The sequence below is a fragment of the Stylophora pistillata genome, chromosome 9, assembly GCF_964205215.1.
Source record: "Stylophora pistillata chromosome 9, jaStyPist1.2, whole genome shotgun sequence".
NCBI classification, from domain to species: domain Eukaryota; kingdom Metazoa; phylum Cnidaria; class Anthozoa; order Scleractinia; family Pocilloporidae; genus Stylophora; species Stylophora pistillata.
Genome location: NC_142527.1, coordinates 21,367,416 through 21,394,079, shown reverse-complemented (window position 1 = coordinate 21,394,079; position 26,664 = coordinate 21,367,416). Strand labels below are relative to the sequence as shown.

Here is a 26,664-nt window from a genome sequence, read left to right as displayed (position 1 = left end):
AAATATAAGAAAGGGCTCATACACGCGCATAAATGTAGCAGATGGCTTTCCGGCAAGTGCAACTCTCGCTAAGAGCGGTCCTCTCAACTTCCCGTCCAAAAAACGTTTCCTTTATTTTTTTTTTCCTATGAAAAGGGTTTAGGACACGTGTTTCAAAAATAGTTTGGTTTTTTTCCAATTCTCTTTTGTATGAAGATTTCAACTTTCGCGAACTTACTGCCAAGGGAAGATTAGCCAAGGTGTTGCAATAGCAAAACCTTAGTTAACTACACTCATTGTGCGAGTTTTTTTTTACGTTGAAAGAATAGGTAATGCTAATCCTAAGCCATCGTATTATGAACCTCTTCTACAGTTAGCAAATTCCTGTGATCACCGCAAGTGATGGTCGACAAACCCACGTTACTCAAAACTTAGTGAAGATTGCGTGACTCCTCGACTTGGTCCAGTCCTCTCACTCTCACGTCCAATATGGTGGGCTGGTCGATACAATAACAATCGCATCTCGAGCAGTTGCGTGACATGTTTCATATAAACTGCAACACAAAATATTCGTTATCCAGCTCTCCTTACTGTGGATTTCTTATTTACTGCCGGATGATTTGATTTATTCAGCTCTAACGTACCAGGGAAATCGGATGGATCACAAGTCACCTGGACGCCTACTCACTACAACTTGTATGTATCATCCTGCTCTTTTACTGATGCCATCATACGTATTTACAAGAGCTAGCAAGGCTATCAAAACTTTAACCATAGATCTTCTGTGAACTGTCGTTATCATTACTCTCACTTCATATTGCATCAAAAAATGGGTCCGACAAAATATATAGACTTTGCACGCTTGTGAGTATAGTATGTATGGAAATATGACGTGAAAAATATAATTCGGACGAAATTAAAGCATCTCTAATAAAGATTGTCATGTCTAGGTGAGAACATCATCATTTGTTCTCTATGATGGGTACCAGGTTTTCAAAGAAAAAAGATTATCTTTATTTGCTAAACCCGGGTGTATGTAGTGCTAATCAGAGGCCTTCTTAGAGCATTTGTAAGCTATAAGTCGACGTATTTCTAGATAATGACACTGGATTGGCATTAGTGTTTCATTTTCACTCACCAAATACAAAATAAAGGCTGTATGTCAAATATTTGGTCTGTTTATATCATGAATTATGCTCAAAACTCCATTTTGCTTGGCCTTAGAGGGGAATAGAGGGTTTGTGCCAAAAACCTAACAAACCTTAATAAGCCAAATTTTCCTCAACTAATTTTGATAAATAGGTCACTAAAGTACATACTGGATTTGATATGAAAGTTACGCAAGAAGGCAGGTGAGTGTTATGGTTTTTTGAAAAATGGCAATTTTGAGTAATGATATTGATCTCAAATTTGACCTAAATCTAGCCCCAGGCCCCTCTCTGTCAAATCACTTGAGAACAAAGTTACATTTATGAAGTAAAAGCTCCACTGTAGTAGAGTCCATGGTCAAATTTGTTTGGCCGCACAATTTACCAATAGCCCATTGCAGAAACGTGAGAGGACTTATATTGATTACATTGAAAATCTAAACATTTCAACTAAAATGTTACTGAATGAAAAGCTACTCAGTCAAGGTTGAGAGTTTTCAGCAGAAAAGTGTCCAAATCGGAGCATTGCAAAAGTTGCAAAATTCCATACAAACCCTTAAAATGTTTTGGCCTGTCTACCCAATCCATACAAAACTCTCTATTTTAGGTGATATTTGAAGAGCTGTCATTTTGCCATTTTCCTCCTCTAAATACTTCTATTCTTGCTTAAGACTCTAAAATTTAGTTGATCTTTCATTTGAATATCTTAGTCTTTCAAACAAACAGAAACAACAACAACAACAACATTGACTTTATTTTTTTTTAAATGAAAGAAATAAAGGCTTTTGTAGCCCGCAGTTAGCAAAGCTATTCTAGGCGGGCTACCTAAACAAACACTGTATAGGCTCTCACACATACACACACACACACACACAAACACACACACACACGCAACAATGAAATAAATAAGTAAATGAGCAAATAAAAATAAATAATAAATAATAGTAGTGATAATCATGAAAGCAACCACACTCTTTGCCAGTCCTCTCACGTTTCTGCAATGGGTTATGGAGTTTTATAGCACTTTCAAAATGCCATCTAGAAGGATAAATTTTTGGTGCTCCCCTCATTGAAACTCTAGAACAAGCAGTCAGAGAGGTGAGCCAAAGGGGCTTTTGAAATATCACGCCCCAACTTTAGTGTCAAGTTTCAGCTCAATCGGTTGACCACCACTTTTGGCCTCTGGAACACTTTCTCAGGCAGGGACACTTCATGCCTCAGAGTAGGCCTTTTATGACTCAAGGCTGATAGTTTCGAAAGAAACTGTTTGGGGCTGCGTCGGTGGGAGTAACGAAATAATTTGGATATATCAACAAAGTTGAAATGGTAAATTGGCCACCGTAATGATTACAAAAGCTGACGTTTCGAGCGTTAGCCCTTCGTCGGAGCGAATAGAAGAATTGTGGGTTGTGTGTGCTTTTAAGGGCAGAAGATGGAGCTACGTTATTGGTGGGAACATGGCAACGAGAAAAACAAGAATAAATTAGTTGAGTGAAAAGCGTTCGTTGATCCCTGAGTGTGGGATTTAGACTGCCGGTTTGAAAGATGAGCTTTTGTTCAAGAGTTTTACGGCTTTCCGTGCTACCTAAGTGTAAGGAAAGACCGCAGATTGCCATATGTTGCCTAGAATGATTTGGTACATTAAAATGTCTAGCGACTGGTTTCGATGTGTCCTTGTCATTCCTTTCCATGTCTCGAAGGTGTTCTCGGAATCGGTCGCCTTGTCTTCTGCCTGTTTAGCCGATGTATATCTTTTTGCAATAAGTGCAAGTTATGCAATAGATTACATTGGCAGAGGTGCACGTGAAGTGATCGGTGATCTTAATGGATCGTTTAGGTCCCGATATTTTATCAGTGTTGTGAATGAAAGGACACGTTTTGCATCGTGCACGAGCGCATTTAAAAGTGCCTGGTTGGTCATTAGTCTGAAAAGAACTTCTGACCAAAAAATTGCCTATATATGTTTTTGTCGCGTTTGAATGAAATGAGCGGAGGCTGCGAAAGGATAGTGCTTGTCTCTGGATCGTTTTGAAGTAATTTAAAGTTTTTAAGAACGATGGATTTAACTGAGTGGTTGTGAGGGTGAAACGTGAGAGTGAATGGAATGCGGTCGGAATCTTCCTTATGCGACGTTTGTAGTGCTGAATGTCGATCAATAAGTTGGGCGCGGTGGTAACCCGCTTGAACGACACAAACAGGGTAACCACGTGTATCAAAAAAATGGCACATTGACTCTGATTTGTGGTGGAAATCAGAGTCATCACTACATAAACGACGAAGTTTTAGAAACTGAGAAAAAGGAAAGGAATTCTTAACGTGAGATGGATGCGAAGACGAATATAAAAAGTAATCATGCGAGCCTGCAGGTTTGTAATACACACTAGTGCATAAACCGTTACCTTCAATTGAAACTTTGATGTCTAAAAAGGATAAAGAATTGTCAGAAATTTCCCAGGTATATTTCAGAGCCGGGTGAGAAGAATTGACTGCGGTTATGAATTGAGTGAGCTCCTCTCTGGTAGAGGAGGTAGCGCTGATACAGTCGTCGATGTAGCGATCGTAGAGTTCAGGTTTGGACCCGTGGTATTGGTTGAAAAATTGATCTTCGACAAAACCTACAAAAAGATTGGCATAGCTAGGTCCCATTTTGGTTCCCCTGGCTACACCATTGGTTTGTTTGAAGAAGTTGTTTCCGAATGAAAAACAATTGAGTGTGAGCACTAGTTCGGCTAAGCGTAGTAGTGTTTCAGATTTAGGTTCCTTATCCGTACGTTGATCAAAAAAATGTTTTAAGGGCCAGAAGGCCTTCGCCATTAGGAATGACAGTGTAAAGAGACGTGATATCCATGGTGAAAAGAAGTTTGTTTTGGCCAAGGAAATTGAAGTCTCGAAAAATTTGAAGAGCGTTTTGGCTGTCTTTAATGTATGATGGTAAAGTTTTGACGATGGGAGCCATAATTTTGTCTAGATAGCTGGAGATAAGTTCTGTGGGCAACTGCAAGCCGAGACAATGGGCCGACCCTGGTTGTTAGGTTTGTGAATTTTAGGTAAAAAGTAAATACGAGAAGTTCTAGGAGTAGTAGTAGTAGTCTTAGTAGTAGTAGTCTTTATTTCCTCACAAGATAAAAAAAATACATATCTTATGTTACAATATTTGAGTAAAAAGTATATATATCTAAATTATAAACTCACATAGCTAAACTGTATTTAAAAATTAAGCGATTAATGAAAGAGTTCTTGAATCTATCTGTATTAACTTTCGGATACTGACTTGTTCGATTCCTTAAATTGTAAGTCGATACTTTCTTCTCGGGTAATAGTCCCCTTAGAGGGTGTCGGTCTATGCCAGATACCTTACGAAATACTTTTCTATCCTGCTTTTCCAGAAGGTTATGGAGTGGTTATGATGAGATTTTTTGCTGTGGCCGGCAATTCTTGTTTAGTTATGAGTTGGTTGATCGTATTCTTGACGGAGTTTTGATTGCTAGCAGTGAGGTCTTTGTCGACCTTTTGATAAAAAGAGGTGTCAGAAAGTTGCCGCAAAGCTTCTTTTTGGTAGAGGTCGGTGCGCCAAACAACGACTGAGCCGCCCTTATCGGCCGCTTTGATAACTATGTCTTTGCGTTTTCTAAGACTTTTTAGAGCCGACCACTCTTCAGAAGAGAGATTAGAAAATTTGATAATACGTTTATGACTCAGACAAACGTACCAAATGAATCTCCACTATGGTTTTTTTTTTTTTCCTGTTGTTGATAAACGTTTTGGAGGCGATGCAGTCTTGCGGTTCGCATTTGTCTCGAAACCTACTTCCTTGTTCCAGCTCCTTCTTAAAGAGTTGAAGAACTGAAAAGATAACGGTCATAGCTTCTGTGTTCTTGAGTATGAATTGAGCCTAAAATCTGCTTCATGCTGCCAGGGTTGATACAGTCGCGCCAAAACTAATAGACAAACTAGCCTTTTTTTTCTTCTGTATGAAATGATAACTTACTACATAGAATAAATCAGTTTGGAGCAATGAGGTATATAGATTTTCAGTTTTGCCTAGTTCTCAGTGGTAATATACGAGGCACAAGAGTAACGTATTCGTATTGAAACTTGACAACGCCAGATCACTTCACTTTTTCTTTTCTTTCCTACGGGGAGTTGCATTTGTATCTTTTTAACTCAAAGCTCAGCCTAGGTGAAACACAAATAGAAGAAGGAGATTTAAAAAACTCAAGCCACATACCAAACGACTAAAGGCCTTCGTGTTTGCTAGATTCCAGTCGAGTCTGGTATCAAATGTACACAATCATGATTTTAGTTCAAGACATGGCAGCAGCTGAATAAATGATTTTTAGAATGACTTAAAAGTGTATTTATCTACTTTGTTGTGGTTGTCAGATTCTCAAATAATGTGTGAAAAAGGTGTTAAAAGTTATTCCATATTGTCAATGATCCGTCACGTAAACAAGAATGAAAGTGCCTTTTCTTCTGACTATAGACTAGCATTCTCTGGTCATTTTAAAGGAAATTAAATTCGGTATTCATTTTTCGATTTCTCAAACTCTCAAATTTTATTCAATACAAATTGATTGAGAAGGAATCCATGCTGTTGAAATAATGGATTTGGCAATAAAATCTCTAATCAGCATCATTAAGATATGACATGTTTCGATCTGCAGACGAATGTTCGCATGAGAATTGAGCATAAGGTAATTATATGTATTTACGCCATGTTCAAGCAAAAAAAACTGAAATGCATTAAGTGCACTTTTAGAATTAATTCCAATGAATATTAGTCTCCTTCGCAGCCGTTGTTTGGGCTCGTCACGCAACGCTCCTGTCCCTCTCCCACCAACCGGCCACTAGATGAATATCTCCTTGATGCATTTAATACCATTTAAAAGGAACTGACGTTGGGAAATATCATAATTTAAGTGATTTTGTCGGAGATTAGGGCGCATTTTTGCGGGCTAGATTAGATACTTTTGGCTCGTTAAAATGTATTTTTCCCGCTTGCACGCTCGCTTGATTGTTCATAGTGCTTTGTTGTTATTTTTTGCCCTGAGTCTTTCTCAAAGTTCTTTTAAATCAAATTTGAAAGACTGTCACATTTCAGTTTTGAAAACTCAAATTTAATCCGAGTTAATTGACCAGGAATCAACGCTTAAGATTATCAAATCTTAAATCAGGATCATTAAAATAAGTCGTTTCTCTACATGACAATTTGATGAATTTTAAAAATTAATTAGATAAATGGATGATTTTAAACAACCCGATGTTAAGATTACAGAGCTTTTTCGAGAAAGGTTGACGGAAAAAAAGGGCAGAAGTGCACGTGACAGTCTTGAAAGGTAACCGGTGGGTATTCGGTATTCAAAGGATTTTGATAAGTCAAATAAATAAACCGATTCTTAAGAAACTCGAAGCCCGTACTCACTGCGAAATATTCTCATGCCAAACGTCCCTAAAATCTTGATATCAAGAGACCGTGAAGGGGAAACTACTCGCAAAAATTTTCGGGATTAATTGTCGCGTGCACTTTTATAATTTTTTTAGTCTTTTTTTTATGACTATTTTTTTGTTAATGCAAACCTTTGTCGAAACAACTATACGCAGCTATCACACAAAATTCAACATTTTCCTTTCCTTTTAATATTTTTTGTTCGAGGTAACTAAGGTGACTGAGCAGAATTTCAAAAACTCCAAAATTAAAAGCCCTCTGTTATGCCGTTAGATGCGCAAAGACAAATATTCCTAGTGTCAATATTCCTAGTGTCATCTTCATTGTCATGGACTTGAATTCAATAATTCATTTGTTTCGCCTTGAGAAGAATGGCGGATATGACTTCATGAAAAGTTTCGACTATGGGTATGCGATGGGTAGACTGATTGCAATTGCCTCTCGCGAGACGCCGTTTCCTTCTCGTTGGCGGTGAGCCGCCGTGGCATATAGAACAGCCCACGGTTGTTGAGAGTTCTAACCACTTAGCCGTTTATTATAAATATTGAGCAAATGTCAACTGCTTTATTGGCATCATCAAGCGAACAATACTGCCCACTTAAACTTTGATAAAACTCGCCTGCTGAGTTAAGTCGAGTCATTTCACAGTGACAAGGTACTTTGGACTTAAGGAAGACAATTTCGACACTTTAAGAAAGGTAAGGAAAGATATACCATCTCAACTCAGGATCAAATTAGTGTGTAATTCCCCAAACAAATTAAACGGCCGATCCACCGACTTCCAGATACGCCTTTTCATGATGCTTTTTCATGAGTTTCAATCTCACAAATATTTCTGTGAGTAACCGAGTGAATCAATGTGTAAAATCTCCGCGACAGATTATATGAGCTTTACTTTAATGATACTAGATTGACCCTTCCAGAACACAATTCTGGGTAAGAGTTTTTATTACGCCTACATGTTACACGCGTATTAGCAAAGTTAATTTACTCAAAATAGTCAAGTTTCGTTTCTTCCTTTCAGTATAACTTTCAGTAAGAGATGAGAATGTTGAACAAAGTAAATTAATATATTTGCTAAAATGGCTAAACACATTTGACCAAGCTCTTTCAGGAATTACCTGCATAGCCATTTAAAAATGTATTTATAGGGTCAGCTAGCGTAAATACAGAACGAGTTGCAAGTTGTAACAGCAATTGTTATGCTGAGGAATTCTCTTCGTTGGTCCTGTTGACCTCTGACGAGAAATCAAAAGAAGCAGTTAGTTTGCTGATTGGTGAATGTATATCTTTTCCTAATAAGGCGAAGGATGAATCGAATTGTTTATATTTTGGAAATGAGTTTTTGATGAGCAAAGGCCTCCTGTACACTCTTACTTCACCCACGTTCAAAAATCATGATAAGACCTCCCTTGGCGCGAATTCCGGGTATAGGGAACAACATGTCTTTTTTACACACCGTCATACAAATAATCTGCCTGCAACAACGCAGCGCCATTTTACATGTTGTTTAAGCAGGTGAAAAGCAATTTTGGAGAATCTTCCTTCCTTTGTACTCTTCAGTGATACAGTTTTGCCGTTGACCAACATGAAAGTTATCTCGCGACCAAACAGTTCTGCGAATGACTTCCTAACTGATTTAGCACAGGGCTAGAAAATATATATTTTCTAACCTAAGCTAAATTTTACAGCTTCCTTGATGATCGGATTTCTCGTCGAAGCTTTATATTGATTGATTTGGATTATCACGCTTCACTCATTCTAATTTGACCTTTCACACAGGAGAGATGTCGAAGATTTTGGTGGTGCTACTTATCGTCTGCCTCGTATCTCTACAAAGCAGTGCGGTACGATATTCGATAAATAATGATAAATACATGAAAAAGACAATAATCATCAGCCCTGTTACTTTGCTGTTGGAAAACATCCCCAGCTGGCGAATTTTTCCCTTGATATTATATTTTAGTTTAATTTCAGAGCTGAACAAAGAGTTTCCAACAATCTGATTGGTCGAGCGGTTCGTGATATGACGCTACATACACCGCTCCGCGCGGTTTATATAAAATGTTAAATTAAGATGTTAATAAATGTTACTAAAATGTTATGATTTTAGACATTTCTCTGTTGTTCAGCTCTGAAATTATACTAAAACAATTATACGCCTCAGGTTCGGTGAATATTGTCGAATTATCGCCCTCGACTTCGTCTCGGGGATTATTCGACGAAATTCACCTCGCCTTCGGCGAATAATCGTTAAATATCATGTCAGTTTTACCGTAATTACAAAGAACTTATTGAGAACTCTAAGCTCATGAGGAAGATCAAATTGATTTAATTCATCGCGAATGTAAGATCGAGAGACATAAAGGAGGTGAAATCAGCCTTGGTTCGTTTGAATTTTTGAGAGGTGGACGAAAGCGTATAGGTCATGCTCTCCTAAGCAAATTTTTGATTTTGAGATAAATCGACTTAACAAATTGTCTTTTCTTCACAGTTACGAGTTAGGCCTAACGGTAAGCGATAACATTCTTTTACATTTCCTCTTTTAATTAGCCGAGTAGGTCAGTCATTATAATTAAAGTGCGCCTACACCCAAAAACTTTTTTTCGCTTAACGGAGTAAGCTTATTTTTTTGAGTATTTCTGCGCAAAAATTTTTATATTTGCTCAAATCTTCAATTTTCTATGCCCAGTCAAAATACGGAAAATCGGCCGCCATCTTGCCCCACGACCGAGTTTAAAGAGGAAGGAATGGCTCTAGTGGGTGACGTCAAATCGAGAACACGAAAGTCTGCATTTCACACATTTTCACTTGTTTGGGAAGGTTGCAGTCGATAATTGTCCGAAAATATGCCGACTAAGTGTGTTGTAGAAGGATGTAGCAACATGTGAAATTTGCAAGAGGGTATCGCGCTTCATACATTGTTCATACAACACACCTAGTCGGCATATTTCGGACAATATCGACGACAATCTTCCCAAACAAGTGAAAATGTGTGAGATGCAGACTTTCGTGTTCTCGATTTGACGTCACATTACCCGCTAGAGCCATTCTTCTTTAAACTCGGTCGTGGGGCAAGATGGCGGCCGATTTTCCGTATTTTGACTGGGCATAGAAAATTAAAGATTTGAGCAAATTAAAAAATTTTTGCACAGAAATACTCCAAAAAATAAGCTTATTTCGTTAAGCGAAAAAAAATTTTGGGCTTAGGTGCACTTTAAAGAAAACAGAAATGACACCCAGCGATCATACTTTTATTCTAGGTGCTTCATAATCCAAACTAAATGAATGAAGACCATGAAATTCGAATCCATGTCACTGTTGGTACAGTAAAGCCCCTTTATCTCTCATGAGTCTAAGCATGTATACTCCTTCAAAGAACGCTTCTTTCCTTAGGTGACAATTATTTTTTCAAGCAATGACTGAGAAGAGCACTGTAATAAACGGAATTTTTTTAGCATTTCAAAACGTTGCATTACATTTATTTTGTTAACTGAAAGACTGAATTACGTAACAAAAGAAGGAGTCAATATATCTATCTAGTCAAATTTGTAATTGTTTTCTTTGTGTATACATATTGTTTATATTAGAAATGTACAGGATGAGGTAAAACCTCAGAATTCAAACGGGATTTGAAAAATCTGCCCCTCCCACCGGATTGGGAACTTATATATAAAAAAAAAAAAAAACCACAACAACAACAAGAAATGTATACACGTTTTTATAGGTTTGTTAGTTCTTTAAAAATACGCAAAATTTTTCAGGGTACTGTTTCTCTTTTGCAGTGACACCTTGCTGTAGGAGGTGCTTAAAGCAATCTCAATGTAGAGTTGATCCATGTGCTTTTACCACGTGCCTTCGTGGTTCAAAGTGCTGCCGCTGTAGCTGCAAGAGAGCCATATGCAAGTCAGCCTACAAGGGCTGATAGAGTTCAAACGTTTTGTATGACTATTAATAACTATGAGCAACGCCTCATTCTTAAACGTATCACTGAAGCTCGTAAACTATACCTGGCTTTCATTGAAATAATCATCAGATAATTTGGGTAAATGAAGTCGGTGTTAAAAATAAATAAATGGATAAATAAATAATGGAAAGAAAAGAGAATGAAGTTCAACGTGGTTTAAGATTAAAAAAACAATTGAATTGAAAACAAAAAGGCTGAAATACTCTAATAAAATCTGAACTTTATCATCATTATTTCTTTTGTTCTGGCAACAACTGCTAACAGTTTGTCGGAAATGATTATTCAGATACTGCGCTGTTGATGTTATGAAAGACGATTAAACTTTGGTGAGTTACCGAGGTTAGAGCGGTTTTCTTAAGTACTCTTAAGTCGAAACTCCTGTACCCTCTAAGCGTAGGTTTTAGGATCTCGATATTTAGGATTCATCCTGTTTCTTGAAATGCATGGATCATGACTGCCAGAGTTTCAGCCCTTTACTTCTCTATCCTTCCAATCCCCACCCCCACCCCCAAAAATAATTAGTTCTTATTAACCGAGCGGGAGATCTGTATGGGAGAATCTTGAACGAGGTCGCCAGTACAGACCGAACGCAATGAGGTCTGTACCAGCGACCAAGGTCAAGATTCTCCCATACAGACCGACCTAGCTGGGTTAATAAGATGTTTATTATATGGCTGTGTCTTATATGCCAATTTTTTATATTCTTTGTACCTTTTTTTTTTTCTAGATCGGTCTAGATGCCGGTCTAGATGAGAAAATCTAGACCGCTTTCAGTATTGATTTCAGCCGATCAAATTCGTGAATTCAGTGGTTCCAAGTCCTTGTGAGGCACAGCCATATTGTTAAAACTTGTTAAAACATTTTGTAAATGCATGGCGTGGCTTCTGGTGAACAACACATACATTGAGGAAGTTGATAAGGTTCTAAGGGACCATTACTTACTTTTTACCAGGTTTTTCTTTAAGAAAATTTCTTTTGGTAAGTCAGCAAACCAACATGTTTCCCTCTGCTGTATTTTGGTTCAGTTGATGTAAGTATACCCGGCAGTAGCTGGGCACCTTCTGCCACAATACCCCTAAAGACCCTGTTACTCTGAATAAAAGTACAGTTTCACTAAGATAAAACGGGAGACTAAGTTTTATAGGAATTCGATTACTTCACAGATCTCATTAGCAAGAAGGCCGACAGTGGTAAGGCAACAGAAACAGTTTTCATTGACTTATCAAAAGCGTTCGATACTATCAGCCATTCGATTCCGTTCTTTTAAGTAAACTGTCCCGTTATGGCGTTTATGATATGGAACTACAATGGATTACTGATTATTAATTCCTTAATAATGATATTATAATAATAATAATAATAATAATAATAATAATAATAGACATTTTAACGTGGAGAAACACTTAGGTAGAAGCTAGTTTACAGGTTTCCCACGAAACAACTTAAACAAATAACTCAAATTGAAAATAACGTTGTTAAGAATCCCAACTGGCCGAAGGCAAACCATTTGGCTATATTACAAGCATGGCCGATGATTTGAAACTCGGGGCTACCGTGAAACAAATCCAAGTAGGGGCCAGGGCGCGGGACTTGAACTCGGGAGCGGCGGATTGCAAGTCCGACACGCTGTCCACTCGACCATGCTGCCTCCATTCCTTCGCCAGCAGATCGTTCTATTTGGAGGTGTACTTTCAGAAACAAATCCTGTTTACTCTCCTTTTTCTCATGTTTTTTAATGATGTGCATAGCCCCATTCGTCATTAAAAGATTGTCACCCATGCCGATGATACTATGATTCTTACTTCCGCTAATAATTTCGATCCGATACAAGGCAACCTTTCCCAGGACTTGGATTATATTTCTAGGTGGTTTCGTTATAATGAACTTAGTTTTAATCTGTAGAAGGGAAAGACTGAGATGATGCTTTTCGGCACCAGTAAATGGTTAAATCTGTTCCATGACCGTCATTAATCTCAATCTCTCGTTCAATGGTTCTCCTGTTAACACCACTACATGTATAAGTATCTTGGTGTGCATCTGGAGCGACGCTTAACTCTGAAACACATTTTTATAAAATTTACAGGAAGGCGGCAGAAAGAGTGAACCTCCTAGGGCGCGTCCGTTCCAGCATTGATACTTTTAGTGCCTAACGAATTTATCAATCGATAATTATGCCGATATTTATGTGTTGCTGCTATAATAGTCTTGGATGGCCAGAGTCCCGCAAGCGCATGATCCACTCTATTGAGGAACGAAGTTTCGAAGTCATTACCGCGAAATGTAGTCCGAAAATCTGCGATCTTCGGTTTTTAAGAATTGACAATTTTCTGCGAAAGAAAGCGTGCTGTTTTGTTTTGACTGCCTCAATGGAACTACATGTTTCTCACTTGCGAATTATTTTAAACGTTTTCACCATAATTCCTTAAACACTAGAAACAATGGGACATCAGTAAAACTACCCAAGGTGAATAAAGGCTGATAGTTTCGAAGAAAACTGTTTGGGGCTGCGTCGGTGGGAGTAACGAAATAACTTGGATATATCAACAAAGTTGAAGTGGTAAATTGGTCACCGTAACGATTACAAAAGCTGACGTTTCGAGCGTTTGCCCTTCGTCGGAGCGAATAGAGGAATTGTGGGTTGTGTGTGCTTTTAAAGGCAGAGAATGGAGCTACATTATTGGTGGGAACATGGCAACGAGAAAAACAAAAACAAATTAGTGGAATGAAAAGCGTTCGTCGATCCCTGCGGAATTTAGATTGCCGGTTTGAAAGATGAGCTTTTGTTCAAGATTTTTACGGCTTTCCGTTCTACCTAAGTGTAAGGAAAGACCGCAGATTGCCATATGGTGCCTAGAAAAATTAGGTAAATTAAAATGTCTAGCGACTGGTTTTGTCAAACATCAATTTTTCAGCCAATACAACGGGTCCAAACCTGAACTCTACGGTCGCTACATCGACGACTGTATCGGCACTACCTCCTCTACCAAAGAGGAGCTCACTCAATTCATAACTGCAGTCAATTCTTTTCACCCGGCTCTGAAATATACCTGGGAAATTTCTGACAATTCTTTATCCTTTTTAGACATCAAAGTTTCAATTGAAGGTAACGGTTTATGCACTAGTGTGTATTACAAACCTACAGACTCGCATAATTACTTGTTATATTCGGCATTTTCGTTTGGTGAACATTTCTTACTGCCGGGCATTTATTTTATTTGAGACTATGCCGCAAGTGGCGACAACTGAATGGTATTTTAAAAAGGATGCACAAACTCGGAGAATTTGTCCACTGAAGAAACAAATTTATTTCGAATCCCTTGACGTTTCTAAACTATCATTTGATTCTCTTTAGAAGTTTAAAGGAACCTTTCATTTACATTTTGGTGAAACTTTCATAACTGCCGGGTATTTAGTCTTTTCGAGACCGTACCTGGCAGTCGAAATATTTTTATGTAGACAATCGAGCGATAGTTTTGGACGGACAGGCTAAGAGAATATGTCCATTAAAAAAAAAAAAAACAAGTTATCTGTAATCTTTTGACTTTTTTAAAACAAAAATGTGATCCCGGCACTTCAGAAGTTTGGCGGAACCTTTCTGTGGAAATTCTTTGAAAACTTCTGACTGCTGGGCATTTAGTCGTTTTGAGACCATGTCCGGCTGCAGGGAATTTAGTTAAAACGTACTGAAAAGATTAGGCTTTCGGATAATTCGCTGACTTAACGGAAAAATACGTCTCTTCAAACAAAAAGAAATGAAATAAATTTCATAATGCGTCACTCCTATTAAGATATTTTCGCAAGGAATTGTTTTTTTTTTTGAATAGCGCGCCATCCAGATATTTATCGCCCTATGCTGTCTTTCGTGTTGTCACGGTAAGAGCTGAAAACGTAATGTGCTAGTGGCTACGAACCAGAGATCACAGGAGAGAACTTAACTGCTGATCGAGTGCAAATGTCGAAGTACTAAGACCCTCCAAAACAAATAATAAGTAGCACCAGGAAACACTGGGTCAGGGGGCTGTGGCCATAATAAATCAATTCAAGCACAACGAGTTAGTTCACGAAGAACGTTTAATTTTCTAGTTCACTAATCAAGTTCAAATCAAACGCAAAACGCACGGCCCGACCATGCAGTTAAACTGCGTGTCTTTAATTTCAATTACAAAAAAGCAGAACCGAAATCTGAAAATGCTACTTCCTGGAACAGTGGTCAGGTTCCCCATCACCTGTGCAGGAGTGTGAGGCTTAAAAACTGTATTGACCTGTCTGATCGTGCGTGATATCAGTACTATATACAGTTGTGCGATGAAAGTGTAAAAATCGTAGCTTTCCTGGAAGCAATGCTTACGATGATTAATTGAATACTTTCTCTGGAGTGTTTTGTTTATCAATCTATGGAAACGCCTTAATCAGGTTTTGTCCTTCTCACCAAACAAAAGCCATTCTCCCCCTGATGAACTTTAAACTCTGCTTCAAGCCTTTCAACTCCTGACGTAGTTATCGGATTTCCTATCAAGTCTAACTGGATCAAAGTCTCGTTGCACTGTAGGGCGTCCACAAACACTTTTGCCCCTGTATCACCGATTTTGTTCTTTCTCAGCTGTAGAAATTGCAAACCTTGATTCGATTTCAATGCTTGTGCTAGGGCTCTGGCGCCTCCACATTCAATCTCGTTGTCACTCAAATCCAAACGCTCAAGAGTGCGATTAGTTTGGAGAGCCTCTGCCAGGGTTACTGCACACAATGAACTCATAGAGGTATCGTGTAGATCTAAACGAGTCAAATGGGTGAGATGTGACTGCAGAACCTTTGAAAAAGCTGTTGTAGCTGTATCACCGAGTCGAAATGCGCCCGAGCTCCTACAATTCCTCAAATACAAATGTGTCAGAGAGGAGTTCAATTGAAGAGCTTCTCCCAGTTCTTCCGAAGCTGAGTCACTAAATATATTTGCTTGAAGATCTAAGTACGTCAACGACTTGTTGAATCGGAGAGCACGCGCCAAAGCCTTAGTACCTGCATCACCTAGAAACTCAGATTCCATGTGATCAGGCCTCGATAAACTTTGATTTTGAAAACTTACGTCAAGGTATTCTAGCATTCGATTCGACTCCAATGCTGCGAAAAGTGCAACCGCTCCTTGATCACCAATAGCGTTTCCGCTTAAGTCTAAATACACTAGCACACTGTTGGAAGGGAGACCTTGTGCTAAAGCTTCTGCTTCAACATGAGTTAGATAATTGTCAGCCAAACACAAATGGGTCAAAGTGTGATTTGATTGTAGAATTCCGCCAAGTGCTTCAGCTCCATTTAGGCAGGTTCCAATACTGGTCAGCTTTAGATGAGTTACCGTACGATTTCTCTGAAGGGCCGATGTAAGTTCAGAGTTACTTAAATCGTTGAACAAATACAAGCGCTTGAGCTCATTACATGATTGGAGCACATATTCAATTGCATCGGAACTTAACTCGTAGCAACAACTCTCGTAACAACCGAATTCTTTCAGTTGGCTATTGCCTTTCAGATATTCCAACAACACTGGGATACATTGTGGGGTGAGCGTGATCCAACCTATTGTGCCAACTGCCATTTTCTCCAAAGGAAGACAGCGCGCTAGAGTAGCTGCCATTTTAATCTGCCTACGACTGAGTTCACTTTCAGAAGTTTCACACTGAGCAATGGTATGAATTATAAGTTCAAATAAAGGTACCCCAGATTTATATTGAAATAGCCATCTTGCTTGCGAACATTCAACCCAATCATGTGGAGTATCTTCACAAACGCGGTTAGCAATTACACCGTCAAAACGGTGATCGCTTCCATCGTCGCTAAGAGTATTGTGGCTATCAACATTGTCATCATCTTGATGACTTTCAGAGCTGCAGTCCTCTTCATAGTTATGGCTTCCCATGCCAACAATGTCCTCTTCATTGTTGTCCCAGGAATCGTCATGGCTAAAATTACAATCCAGCTCCTTTGAAAAATCGAGCAAGAATCTTTCGGGTTTTTCCTGCTGATAGCAAGCACAGAGTCTCGACACCACCAAAGCACCAAGATCATCACTTTTGGTTGCAGCAATTGTTATGACGAACTCCCACACCTGCCAGTACTTACCAACAGGACTAAGCTGAGCAAGCAGCGCGACCTTGTCATTTTCACCAGTTGCCAATTCCTGGGCCAGGTGCAATGCAGCAAAATACTCCTGAAAGGTCTTGTGGGTAAACGCATACGTTGCCTTGGGTTTCATTTTACTTGCACTAGCTACACGAGAAAGAAAACCGAATCTGAGGAAACTAGGTGCCTGACTTTGCAACTCCCCTGGAGTGAAGGTTAATTGATCCATTAGCAGAGCATCAAGAGCGAACTTGCCCAACTGATTCAGGTCATCTGAACATTCTTCGTTTAGACTTTTGTCGTCCAAAAAGATTTGCATACTTGAAAAATACCTCCTTAGAACACAAGAGACAAGTTCACGATACAGCACGGTTCTGTTATGGGGAAGTTTTCCGTGCAAATCTTCATAAACAAGACACAACAGCGCTGTATTAAGAGGATTTGCAGATAATTCACGCAGCTTTGGGTATGTATGTAGACTGCCCATCAATCTCAAAGCAATTCTTGGATCGACGTGATTGTTAAAATACTTCATGATGTAACTCTCGGCATCTTTGCTGGTGAAACCAACAATCTCAAGGATTGTGTCACAGTACTTCCGCACTTTCATTCCTGCTTCGTGTCGGGCTGTTAATAGAAGGTAAATATTAGCAAAGACTCTTCCTCTGATCAAAGGCAACAATCCCTCAAAAAGATCTTGAGGTAGTTCGTCCAGTCCGTCAAGAACTAGTAAAATTCTGGATTGATTGCGGCGAATGAAATGAAAGAAATTCTTTTTCTCCTGCTCATCTGCATCATGTGGTAGTAACTGATCATCAATGGAATCCTCGATGTTATTAGTTTTCATATCACGACAATTCAGTCGAAGAAGCATGTCCACTTTAGGAAAAGAAGCTTCAAGTGAAATGTCCCTTACTGACCAATCATAAGCAAGCTTCTGGCAGTAAGTGGTTTTTCCCATTCCTGGTGGTGCCTCGATCAATACCACTCTTGGCTTTTCACATTGTTGGTGCGGATTGAAGACACCCGTCATTTGTACAATATCCTCTGTTAACCTCGCCCTTTCTTTCTTCCTACTAACTATCTGCAGTTTAGTAAAGATCTCTGAAAGTTCCATTTGCAAATCTTCCTCGCACCAGGGGAACGGACACAATACGGCGTTTTTGTAATCTCGTCTGATCAGCTCTACAAAGTTGCCTGGGTTTTCTACAAAGTAGATTAACATCATGAGCTAAACAGCGAATAAACTCGTCACATAACCCCATCATTGTAAGCCCCCACTTAAACCCTCTCCTATAAGACAAGTCTACGATCGTCTTTGCCATACCGAAAAAACAAATAAGACCTGAGCGAATTGCAAGGGAAATCAGTCTGTTTGAAAAGTAATTCGTTCATTGCATAGAAAAAGAAGTATTTAAACATAATACATGCTGTTCAGCGTAAGTCAGTCAAATGAGATCCTCTATTACAATAAAACAAAAAGATAAATATGAACAGATAATCTGGTGCCTGACCATTTGTGCCACTGTAAGCAAGACTGATGACGATTTTGCTAAAACGCACGCGTAGTTGTCGAAAACAAGACAACATCGTAGCATTACAAAACTTGATAAAAGCAAAGAGAGGAAAGATCTACCGTTTCTAAGCACTGTACCTTAGTAGAATTTCCAAGTGAGCTTATTAGCACCTTCTCTGAGAGCGCAGATTTAGATTGAGCACCAACGTATTATGGGTATGCAAAAAAAGAGATCTGCAGTTTTCAACTCTTGATTCGTACCAGTAGGTATTAATCTTCAGTTGACTACAATTCAGTGAAAGGAAGATAGTTCACAATATATGCTAAGTCAGACGAAAGCTCGATTTCAAATGAAAAGCTTAGCGAAGAATGCAGTGGCGTCGTCAGCATTTCAATCGTGTAAAAGGCAGTGACGAGAGGAAGGTCACTAAATTAAGTAAACAATCTGTTCCCAAGGCACTTGAAGGAAACCGTGAGCTTTGTTTACCCCGAGACCGTCAAGGATACATTGACAACTCAACTCAACCCAAGAACGTTTTTCGGTGTAAAACGCTGAGCAATATATACGTTACAAAGTTCGGCTATCAATATCAGTTATTGGTAAACTGTTGTGCTTCCAATCCCGTATTTTCCGGAGCAGAGATACGAGTATTATGTTCCATCCGGATTGGCGATAGCCACTCTCATTCTAGAACTGTTTTAAAGTTATGGGAATAAGCTTTGATCACATCTACATTTTATTAAAAAAATACACTTCTACTCACATCATTTAGTTCATCAAGAGAAGCTTGACGAAATATTTAGGTAAACTGGCAGGGGCTCAAGAAAACAGGAGTAAGGTTAGATGCTCCTCCACAGAAAGTTGTTTGATGCAACTTACCAGCTGGTTTGGGACTTTCAGCGCATGCAATCGTTAAGTCTGAGCCTTTAGATTTTACCAGGTCTTGTACTTGTTCTGTGGGACAGAAACCACAACAAAATTAGATTTTTCGAGAATTCTTTTGTTCCAGCCAAAGTCTCTATGTTATGTTGCTATATGGAGTATACCAAAACATACGACCTGTTTGTTTTATAACGAAGTGAAAAAAAAAAAAAACAGTGTACACGGTATAAGGGAGGTACGTTTTTCATCGGGGGGGCGGGGCTTCGGAGGGGATGGTCATTAGTAAATATTTTACAAATTGGGGAGGGTCAAACCTGTTTGATACGCAGCCGGGGGAGGGTGATAGCTTTTTTTATTGGGCAAGGAAAAAACTACTCCATGTCGGTTAGTTGACTTTTAATCATTTGTTACCAAACACGCGAAGTGTACAGAAACCGAAAACTTATATATACAAGAAAAGCTGCCAGTCTAAATCAATCTACATCATTTCAAACAGATGTCGAAATATTATGTCAAAAAACTATCTTGTCCCAACTAACGTAATTGTCTCTCTTGACCCGTGCCCGCTTTCGTCCATATTTTTACGTCGGTAATGTTTCTGCGCGGGGGCTCTGGTATAAAATTAGTGTCCGGTGACGATTCTTTGCTTGAGCTACTCGGGCTTGAACCGACAACTCGATCTACCACATCACTTCGCGAGTCAGTTTCCATCTCGGAAAGTGACGAGGTCACTTGTTGCTGTACATTTCTGAGTGGGGGCTTCCGAGGTAGTTGACGCCCCATTAAATTGTACAGCAAGCTACCAATGTGCGCTTTTATCATTGCGACTTTTTCCGCTTTCTTCCCGTTGAAGGTGATCTTGTGATGGGAAAAGTACAAGGATAGTTCGTCCACCCTCAATGACGACAGCTTATCGGAGTTGTACAGTCCAACCCAGTCAATGTCATTGTACTCCCGGTTCAGCCGTTCCATTCGCTCTAGTTTCAGTCTCCTCTTTCTTCTTCTCCTTGCGCATTTTTATCTGGGCAAGGTGCTCAACATACTCCGCTACAAGCTTTTCGGGGACAATGTATTTATCTGAAAACCTTCTAATAGCCTCACTGTCCCCACTGACTAGTTCACTTTCCTCAAACAATCGCTTAATCTGAGCTCGACGCTGGAAGTCATCCGGCTCACGGCCATCGGTGGGAGTTGCACTCCAAGAGATATAATGGAAGTTTGGTAGTTTGCCATAGTCGGGATATGGTCGTCGAGTTGGAAGTGGAGCGCTGGTAGTCTCATTCTTCTCGCAAAATTTACATAGTTTGCCACTTCTCTCCTTACAAGACATTCCCCTATACTCAATATAAAGCTCACCTTTCTCACAAAATGCTATTTGAGAACTCAGTATATTCGCCCTTGGGGTTCGGGAACCACCCCAGATCTTCACCTTTCCACTTCTCTGGACTTGTACTTTTACTTGTTCCCGCACTGATGTGCTACCAACAGAGTCAGAGGAGTAGCGGGCATCCTTTTTAGAATGGCGAGTCGGCAAACAGCCACAACAGCCACAAGTTGCTCCATCTGACCTCATGAAATCCTGGCATTCTCCACAAGCGCATTTCCCTCTTTCTATTCCTCGCACATCCTTGCCCATTTTCAATTTTTCACCGTACAACGCCACGCAATTAACTGCTTTGTGCGCAGACACGGTTATGTGAGCAACACTTCTGGTCAGTTATTTTCACTTCCGGTTGTTTTTGTCTTGGAGGAGGTGGGAGGAGGTCAGACCCTTTTTTTTAGGCATTTAAGAAGGGTCATGCATTAATCCAATCTGGAAAGTGGGAGGGCCACCACTTTTTTGGCAAAAAAATTTCTAAAATACCCCGGCCCACCCCTTCCCCAATAAAAAACGTACCTTCCCTTAAATTACGCAAAATTGTATCACTATCCTGAATAAAAGCCACATACTTTAAAATCAATTTAAAATCTTTATCTTAACCAGCGCTATGAATTTATTGGTATACTGTATCAAACTTTCCGTCGTTAATTTTCTCTGAAAGTTTTTAGAGCTCCGCTGTGGCGATAACGGAGCCATCTTACTGCAGAAAGTTACGTAACCGATAACGACCTGCAAAAGTGTTCACACACGATTCGTCACTTTTGTTTTGGCGTGAACAAAGGTAATACGTGTAACGGAGTTGTGATTGATGGACAAAACAGAGGCGCTAAAAATGCATCGCTAGTTGTTCAAACCGTTCTTGTTTCTGGGCCAAGGCAACTCTTGCCGAGCTCCCATTGAAACAAAGTAAACAAAGTGGAACCTTCCTTGCGAAAAACTCTCGAATATAAACAGTTTCTGTGAGACAGTACATTCAGGATCTGGCATGATTTTCTCGCGAAATGGCATTCAACCAAAATGCGGTCCAGGCCTCAGGAAAACAATATATCCTGGCGGCATTTGATTGTTCCCAGGGAAGCGGTATTCGTTAGAAAAGGGGCGCTGGTTAGGGGATTTTTTAGTTCGTCGGGAGCTCAGATGAACGTTACCACACAAATTAACGCTATTGCGATGAAGGTGAATTACACAGACGCGAGCTAGCAAGTGTCTCATTTTAAGCGAGCCGCTTGCTTTTAAGTTCGCCTGGTCAACAGTTACCTTCTTGAAATAATCACCTAATCGAAAGACGAGCAGACAGCAGAGGGAGTTTGAAACTTAGTTTTTGAGCAAACCAGCTCTTTGCAAAGAGATATTTTGTACTACTCCAAATGTTCGTGATAGAGGTGGAGGGAGTTCTTCCTGAAGAAGCCCTTTGCATACGAATAAAGATGTATAACTACATTGGATCCGTCTCATCACTGAAAACCCTTTTTAGGTATTGTAAGGGTCAATAGATTATTATATTCCTACATGGTCCTTCGCGTATGAGTACCTTGCAGGTGAAGCACTTCGCCTTTAACAACAGTCATGCTACCTTCAACAAGGTCAACGCGACTATCTGTGTTCTGCTGATTGTTCTCAAGCCTCTCAAGCACGGGTCCTACGAAATAAAGCGAGATACAATCTCCAAAGGAAACAAAATAAAGTAAACGTATCTTTAAAATAAACTGAATAACACCAACAAATTTAATTTTTGTCAAAACACTTTAAACAAAGCAATTGTCCACAAATTTTCAACGTACTGACAAAAAAAAAAAAAAGAAAAAAAAAACAACGTACCTTCGAAATCATCCAATCTGCCCTTAACAACTTCAACATCAAACTCCAAGTTCTCCACCCGTTTTTTCATCTCCTCCAGACTTGCTTCAATGGTTCGTAGCTCATTCTTGATCTTAGTCTTGTCTTCTTCATTTTCCACACACATGGTGTCCACAGAAACTTTAAGAAAGTTAAGCTCCTGCTGAAACAGTTGTAACAGATCTGGATCTATAGGAGAATTCTGGAAAAGAGCTGTTCCTGGTGAAATAAGTAAAAAGTGAATAGGACCCATTCAATCAGTCAACATTCAAACCCATCAGTGAAAACTAGTTGGAAAAGTGGTTTTCGAGCCCCTTAAAGCTTCTCTTTTATTTTGTTTGGTTTTGTTTTGTTGCTTCATAGAGAACCTGAAGTGTGAGGATCTACCTAACGATGCAGCATCTAACTCTGCTGTTTACTGTAGACTATGTAAAGAGTTAAATAGAACGCTGAGGAAGAGAAACCGCTGAGAGTGAATTTTTGTTTTTATATAGAACGCTCTTAGCTGTGGTGATCTCTTGAATGGAAACCTTGCAAGTTACGAAAGTCAATTGCCAAATAAAATATGTTTAATTCTTAATAAAATGTACGAAAGGTGGGCAGCTGGACACACACGAAAGAATTGCAATCCGGAAAATCATCAATTTGGAATTTTATCTGTGGTAGTATCCAAAGAATTTGTAACGGGGACAATGAATTTTGACACTAACTGCTCAACACATTTCACTACCCCAATTTCAATTTTTCCTTCACAGCCCAACAATTAACTTCTTAATTTTAGGTGTCAATTTTAGTATGCAATTTAATTAGGTTAGTTTTGGACCGCATTTAAATTTTACTTCTTAATTAATGCTGTGTTTAATAAAGGAGAATATTCTTTATTCTCCAGTATTATTAAACTTAAACTTGAACAGAACTAAACGCCGTAAAGTGAGACGGCAGTACCCCGATATAGTGCGTTACTGAGCAATTATGAGTCTTCTACTACAGAAGACACTTATCTGATTCTCTCTGAGTTTGCAAGGACACTACACGGACGAGGGCCTTGAAAACTAGGCTGGCTTTGAACTCGACATGATAACTGTAATATCCGCTGCAGATATTGCATTTCTCATGTCAACTTCACACGTTATTGCAAATTGATTGAATGCTCTCGACCAATCAGATTTTTCATGGTAATACTACTGTGTAATAATATACATTTTCAGCCACTCTTTTGCCACCAAAACTGTAGGCAGATCACAATACGACCATTTATAAGTACACTTTGTTATGTTCTGTCTCCTTCTAAGAATCTTCAATCTCAACACAACATGGTGTGGAAGTCTAAGTCACACCGACGATTCTTCATTCTATCTAGATCATTAAAATCTTCTTAACCATTTTCTCATGATATTTCTTAACCCAAAATTCTCCATTGCGAGCAGAGCTTGTCAAGCTAACCCTGCTGTGGCTTGAGTCTACGAAAAGTACAGTTTATATTCAAGGTAAACATGATCATTGTCTTGTAAAGGTAAAAGCTCAAAAACAAAAAGTTGGAAATTTTTAGGTGTAAACATCTTAAGTTTAGCATTTCTCATTTGGACAGTTCTGCCATTTTTGCAGATGTACTGTGGAGACAAATATGGCCATTACAACGATTATTTTGATGACTGAGTTTATTTTTCTCAGAACAGCTGGTTGACGCACCATTTAGAGAAATAGTATATTTGCACCGACAAAATCCATATATGAGAACTCAAATATATGTAATCATATCTGATAGGGCATAGGTGGGCATAATTGGGCACAAAATAAACTGCATTTCAGTTGACCAGTACGGACAAGCTCTCACAAATTTATCTCTATCATTTAAATTTATCATTCTTTAATTTCACCTTTGACCATTATGGTGCCAAACCACACTTCATGTTAGGTGGAAGCTGACAGAGGTATTTTATAGACCTTGGGAGAGGGGGATGGGGAGAGTGTTCTAAAATCCTATTTAAAGAACCTTAGGAAAGCCCCACTCCTCATTCCACATCAGCCCAATTTCCAGTGAGGCACAAACATTTTTAGTACTGATAAACCGTAATTGTATATACCGGTACATAGTATGGATATTCAAATATGAACTGGTATCTTAAAGAAGCACCAGTGTGCTTATTTAAAATTTTGCCCAAAAGGAGGGACACTTAATTGAGGGAGGTGCTTATTATGATTATCAACTGTTTCCTTAAAAGGTTTCCAATAACTTCAATAACTGTTGTAGAAATCACTGGTCCTCAAAGACTAAAGAATGGCCTTGTCGTTCCTCAAAAGTGTAGAGCATTTATCAAGAGTGCAGCAATAGGACAAACATAAAAAGAACAGCAAGCACATGGAGAGACTGGAAGTGCCTCATTCAAAAAGAAACTATTCTTCTGTACCAAGTAGCCTACTAAAATAGACCAAATTCATAGAAAACAAGTAAGAAGAAATTTACAGGAAAATTAGTTTTCAGATTAGAAGATAATTTCACATGTATGTGTAAAACTTGCTGGTCTTTCATCAAATTTTCCTTCTCCTTGCGTAAACTTCTCTGACTTTCATACCTAGCCTAGTAAGATATAGCAAAAAGTATGGTTCCAGTAAATTGAAAATATTTTGTAATTACCTTTAGTTTCCCAGTCTTTAAGTTCTCCAAGTATTTTCCCAGCACCTGATAGTGCCAAGTTCTTCACCAGTTGTTCCATGTCAGAAAAGCTCCTTGAAATATTGGGCTGATCACACTTGCTGAAAACACAGTGGGCCCAATCATTCCTTGTCGTTCTGACTTTATCTGCTGCAGTTTGCACAGCTGAAGAGAATGTTGGAATGCGAAGAAGCAACTGTAATACAGCTGAGGCATCACAGTGGTCATCAAATGCAGTGAACTTAGCCATGAAGTTTTGCACAAACAGCCTTGCAAAGTCAACATGAGATGTAACTTGGTAGTTGAAGGAGTTGTAGTCATACACATATTTCCCGTGTATCTTCACCCTAGGAAGGCCATCATTGCCATTGATGTTTTCATATTTAAGAAATTCTTTAGAAGTAGTTGGCCATGCTTTGAGATAATGAGGTCTGGTCTGTTTATGAATGGTGTGACTGCTCTTAAGTGTGTTGTACTCCTTTTCAACCTCCTGCTCCACAAATGGGCGTATCTGAGGTACAAGGACCTTGTTGAGTGTAATTCCTGCCACAAGCCATCGTTTCTGATCATCAGTCAGACAAAAGTGGCTTGGCCTTGAGTTCCAAAACAAAGAGATTTGAAATTATTAATACAAGATTGTAGCACTTTAAAGTACGTATTACATACTGCCAGGATCTTGACTCATGCAGTGGAAGTTTGTAGGGTCCACCACAATGTATCATAGATGTCATCAAACCCCTTTGAAAAACCTTAGCCATCATTTAGCTGATCTGATCTCAAGGTATCACAGAAGGAAAATAATGTTCTTCATTCAAATGAAATGGTGTGAAAATTATTTGCCCTATTCCTATACAAGATACATTTTTTCTTGAAGCTTAATTAACACTGATTCCAGATATTTGATTCATTTTAATTTATAATTTTGACCATTTATTTAACAATGCATTTCTTAAAATAAACTCCTTTGTTTCTGATCTAAATATGATCTGCATATATTGAACAAAAATGCTTATCTGGGATTTGTACATGAATTTTAACACTATCTATTAAATAAACTTTTAACTTTAAAGTAGTACTTTCCAGTAAGTTTTTCAACGTAGGCACATTATCTCAAAGAAAAGGAAAAACAAAAATCATGGACACTTTCTGGGTTCATTATATTTCTGACATTATCTCTAATTCCAACAGAAATTCACTGAAATTAGCCAAGAATAAACTCTTCAATATCATAACTGAAGCTAAACCACTATACAAGGAAAAGCGTCTTGAAATTTTTCTGGGTGTTTCTGTTTGTTGACATAATTGTGGTTCCACTTCAAGCCTGTGAAGGCTGTTATCCAATCATATTTAAGCAAGTCATTTGGCACTGTTTTGTCCGTTGACCATGATCCCTGCCAGAATAGAAAGAGCCGACATAACTTTTGAGGAGTTACAGTAGGACATCAAGAAGGTGAAGTGTAAAATACAGATATTGAAATGGAAGATGCTTCAAACAACAAGAAATAACACAAAAAAAGGAGTGAAAAGGTCAGGCAAAGGAAGGAGAGCTATATGGAAAATACAACAAAGCCTTTCAAGGATCAAATCCTGAAGTGCAATGCAAAAGGAGGGTCTGTCTGTAAGAGTTTTTGTGAACTAGCCCCTTTGGCAACTTTGAAAGAAGAATAATCTGGCCACTGCATCTCTGAAGTGCGATAGGAACCTCTAGCACTATAAGTAGTCCACAATATGTCTGCTCTGATGC

At 38.9% G+C, this 26,664-nt stretch overlaps 1 protein-coding gene and 1 long non-coding RNA gene across 2 annotated transcripts; one reads left to right on the top strand and one right to left on the bottom strand.

The window, feature by feature from the left end:
* Positions 1 to 7,152: 7,152 nt before the first annotated feature.
* Positions 7,153 to 10,879, top strand: LOC111327352 (uncharacterized). Its single transcript, XR_002694527.2, has 4 exons — positions 7,153 to 7,271; positions 8,356 to 8,420; positions 9,068 to 9,086; positions 10,359 to 10,879. It is a non-coding gene; the product is annotated as an uncharacterized LOC111327352 (long non-coding RNA).
* Positions 10,880 to 14,593: 3,714 nt separating this feature from the next.
* On the bottom strand, positions 14,594 to 25,530 carry LOC111327362 (uncharacterized; the record flags this gene model as incomplete). Its single annotated transcript, XM_088734492.1, has 5 exons — positions 14,594 to 17,857; positions 19,048 to 19,122; positions 21,963 to 22,070; positions 22,250 to 22,486; positions 24,903 to 25,530. Coding segments are annotated over 5 exons (3,960 nt in total), but the record flags the coding sequence as incomplete, so codon positions are not given.
* Between the last annotated feature and the right edge of the window lie 1,134 nt (positions 25,531 to 26,664).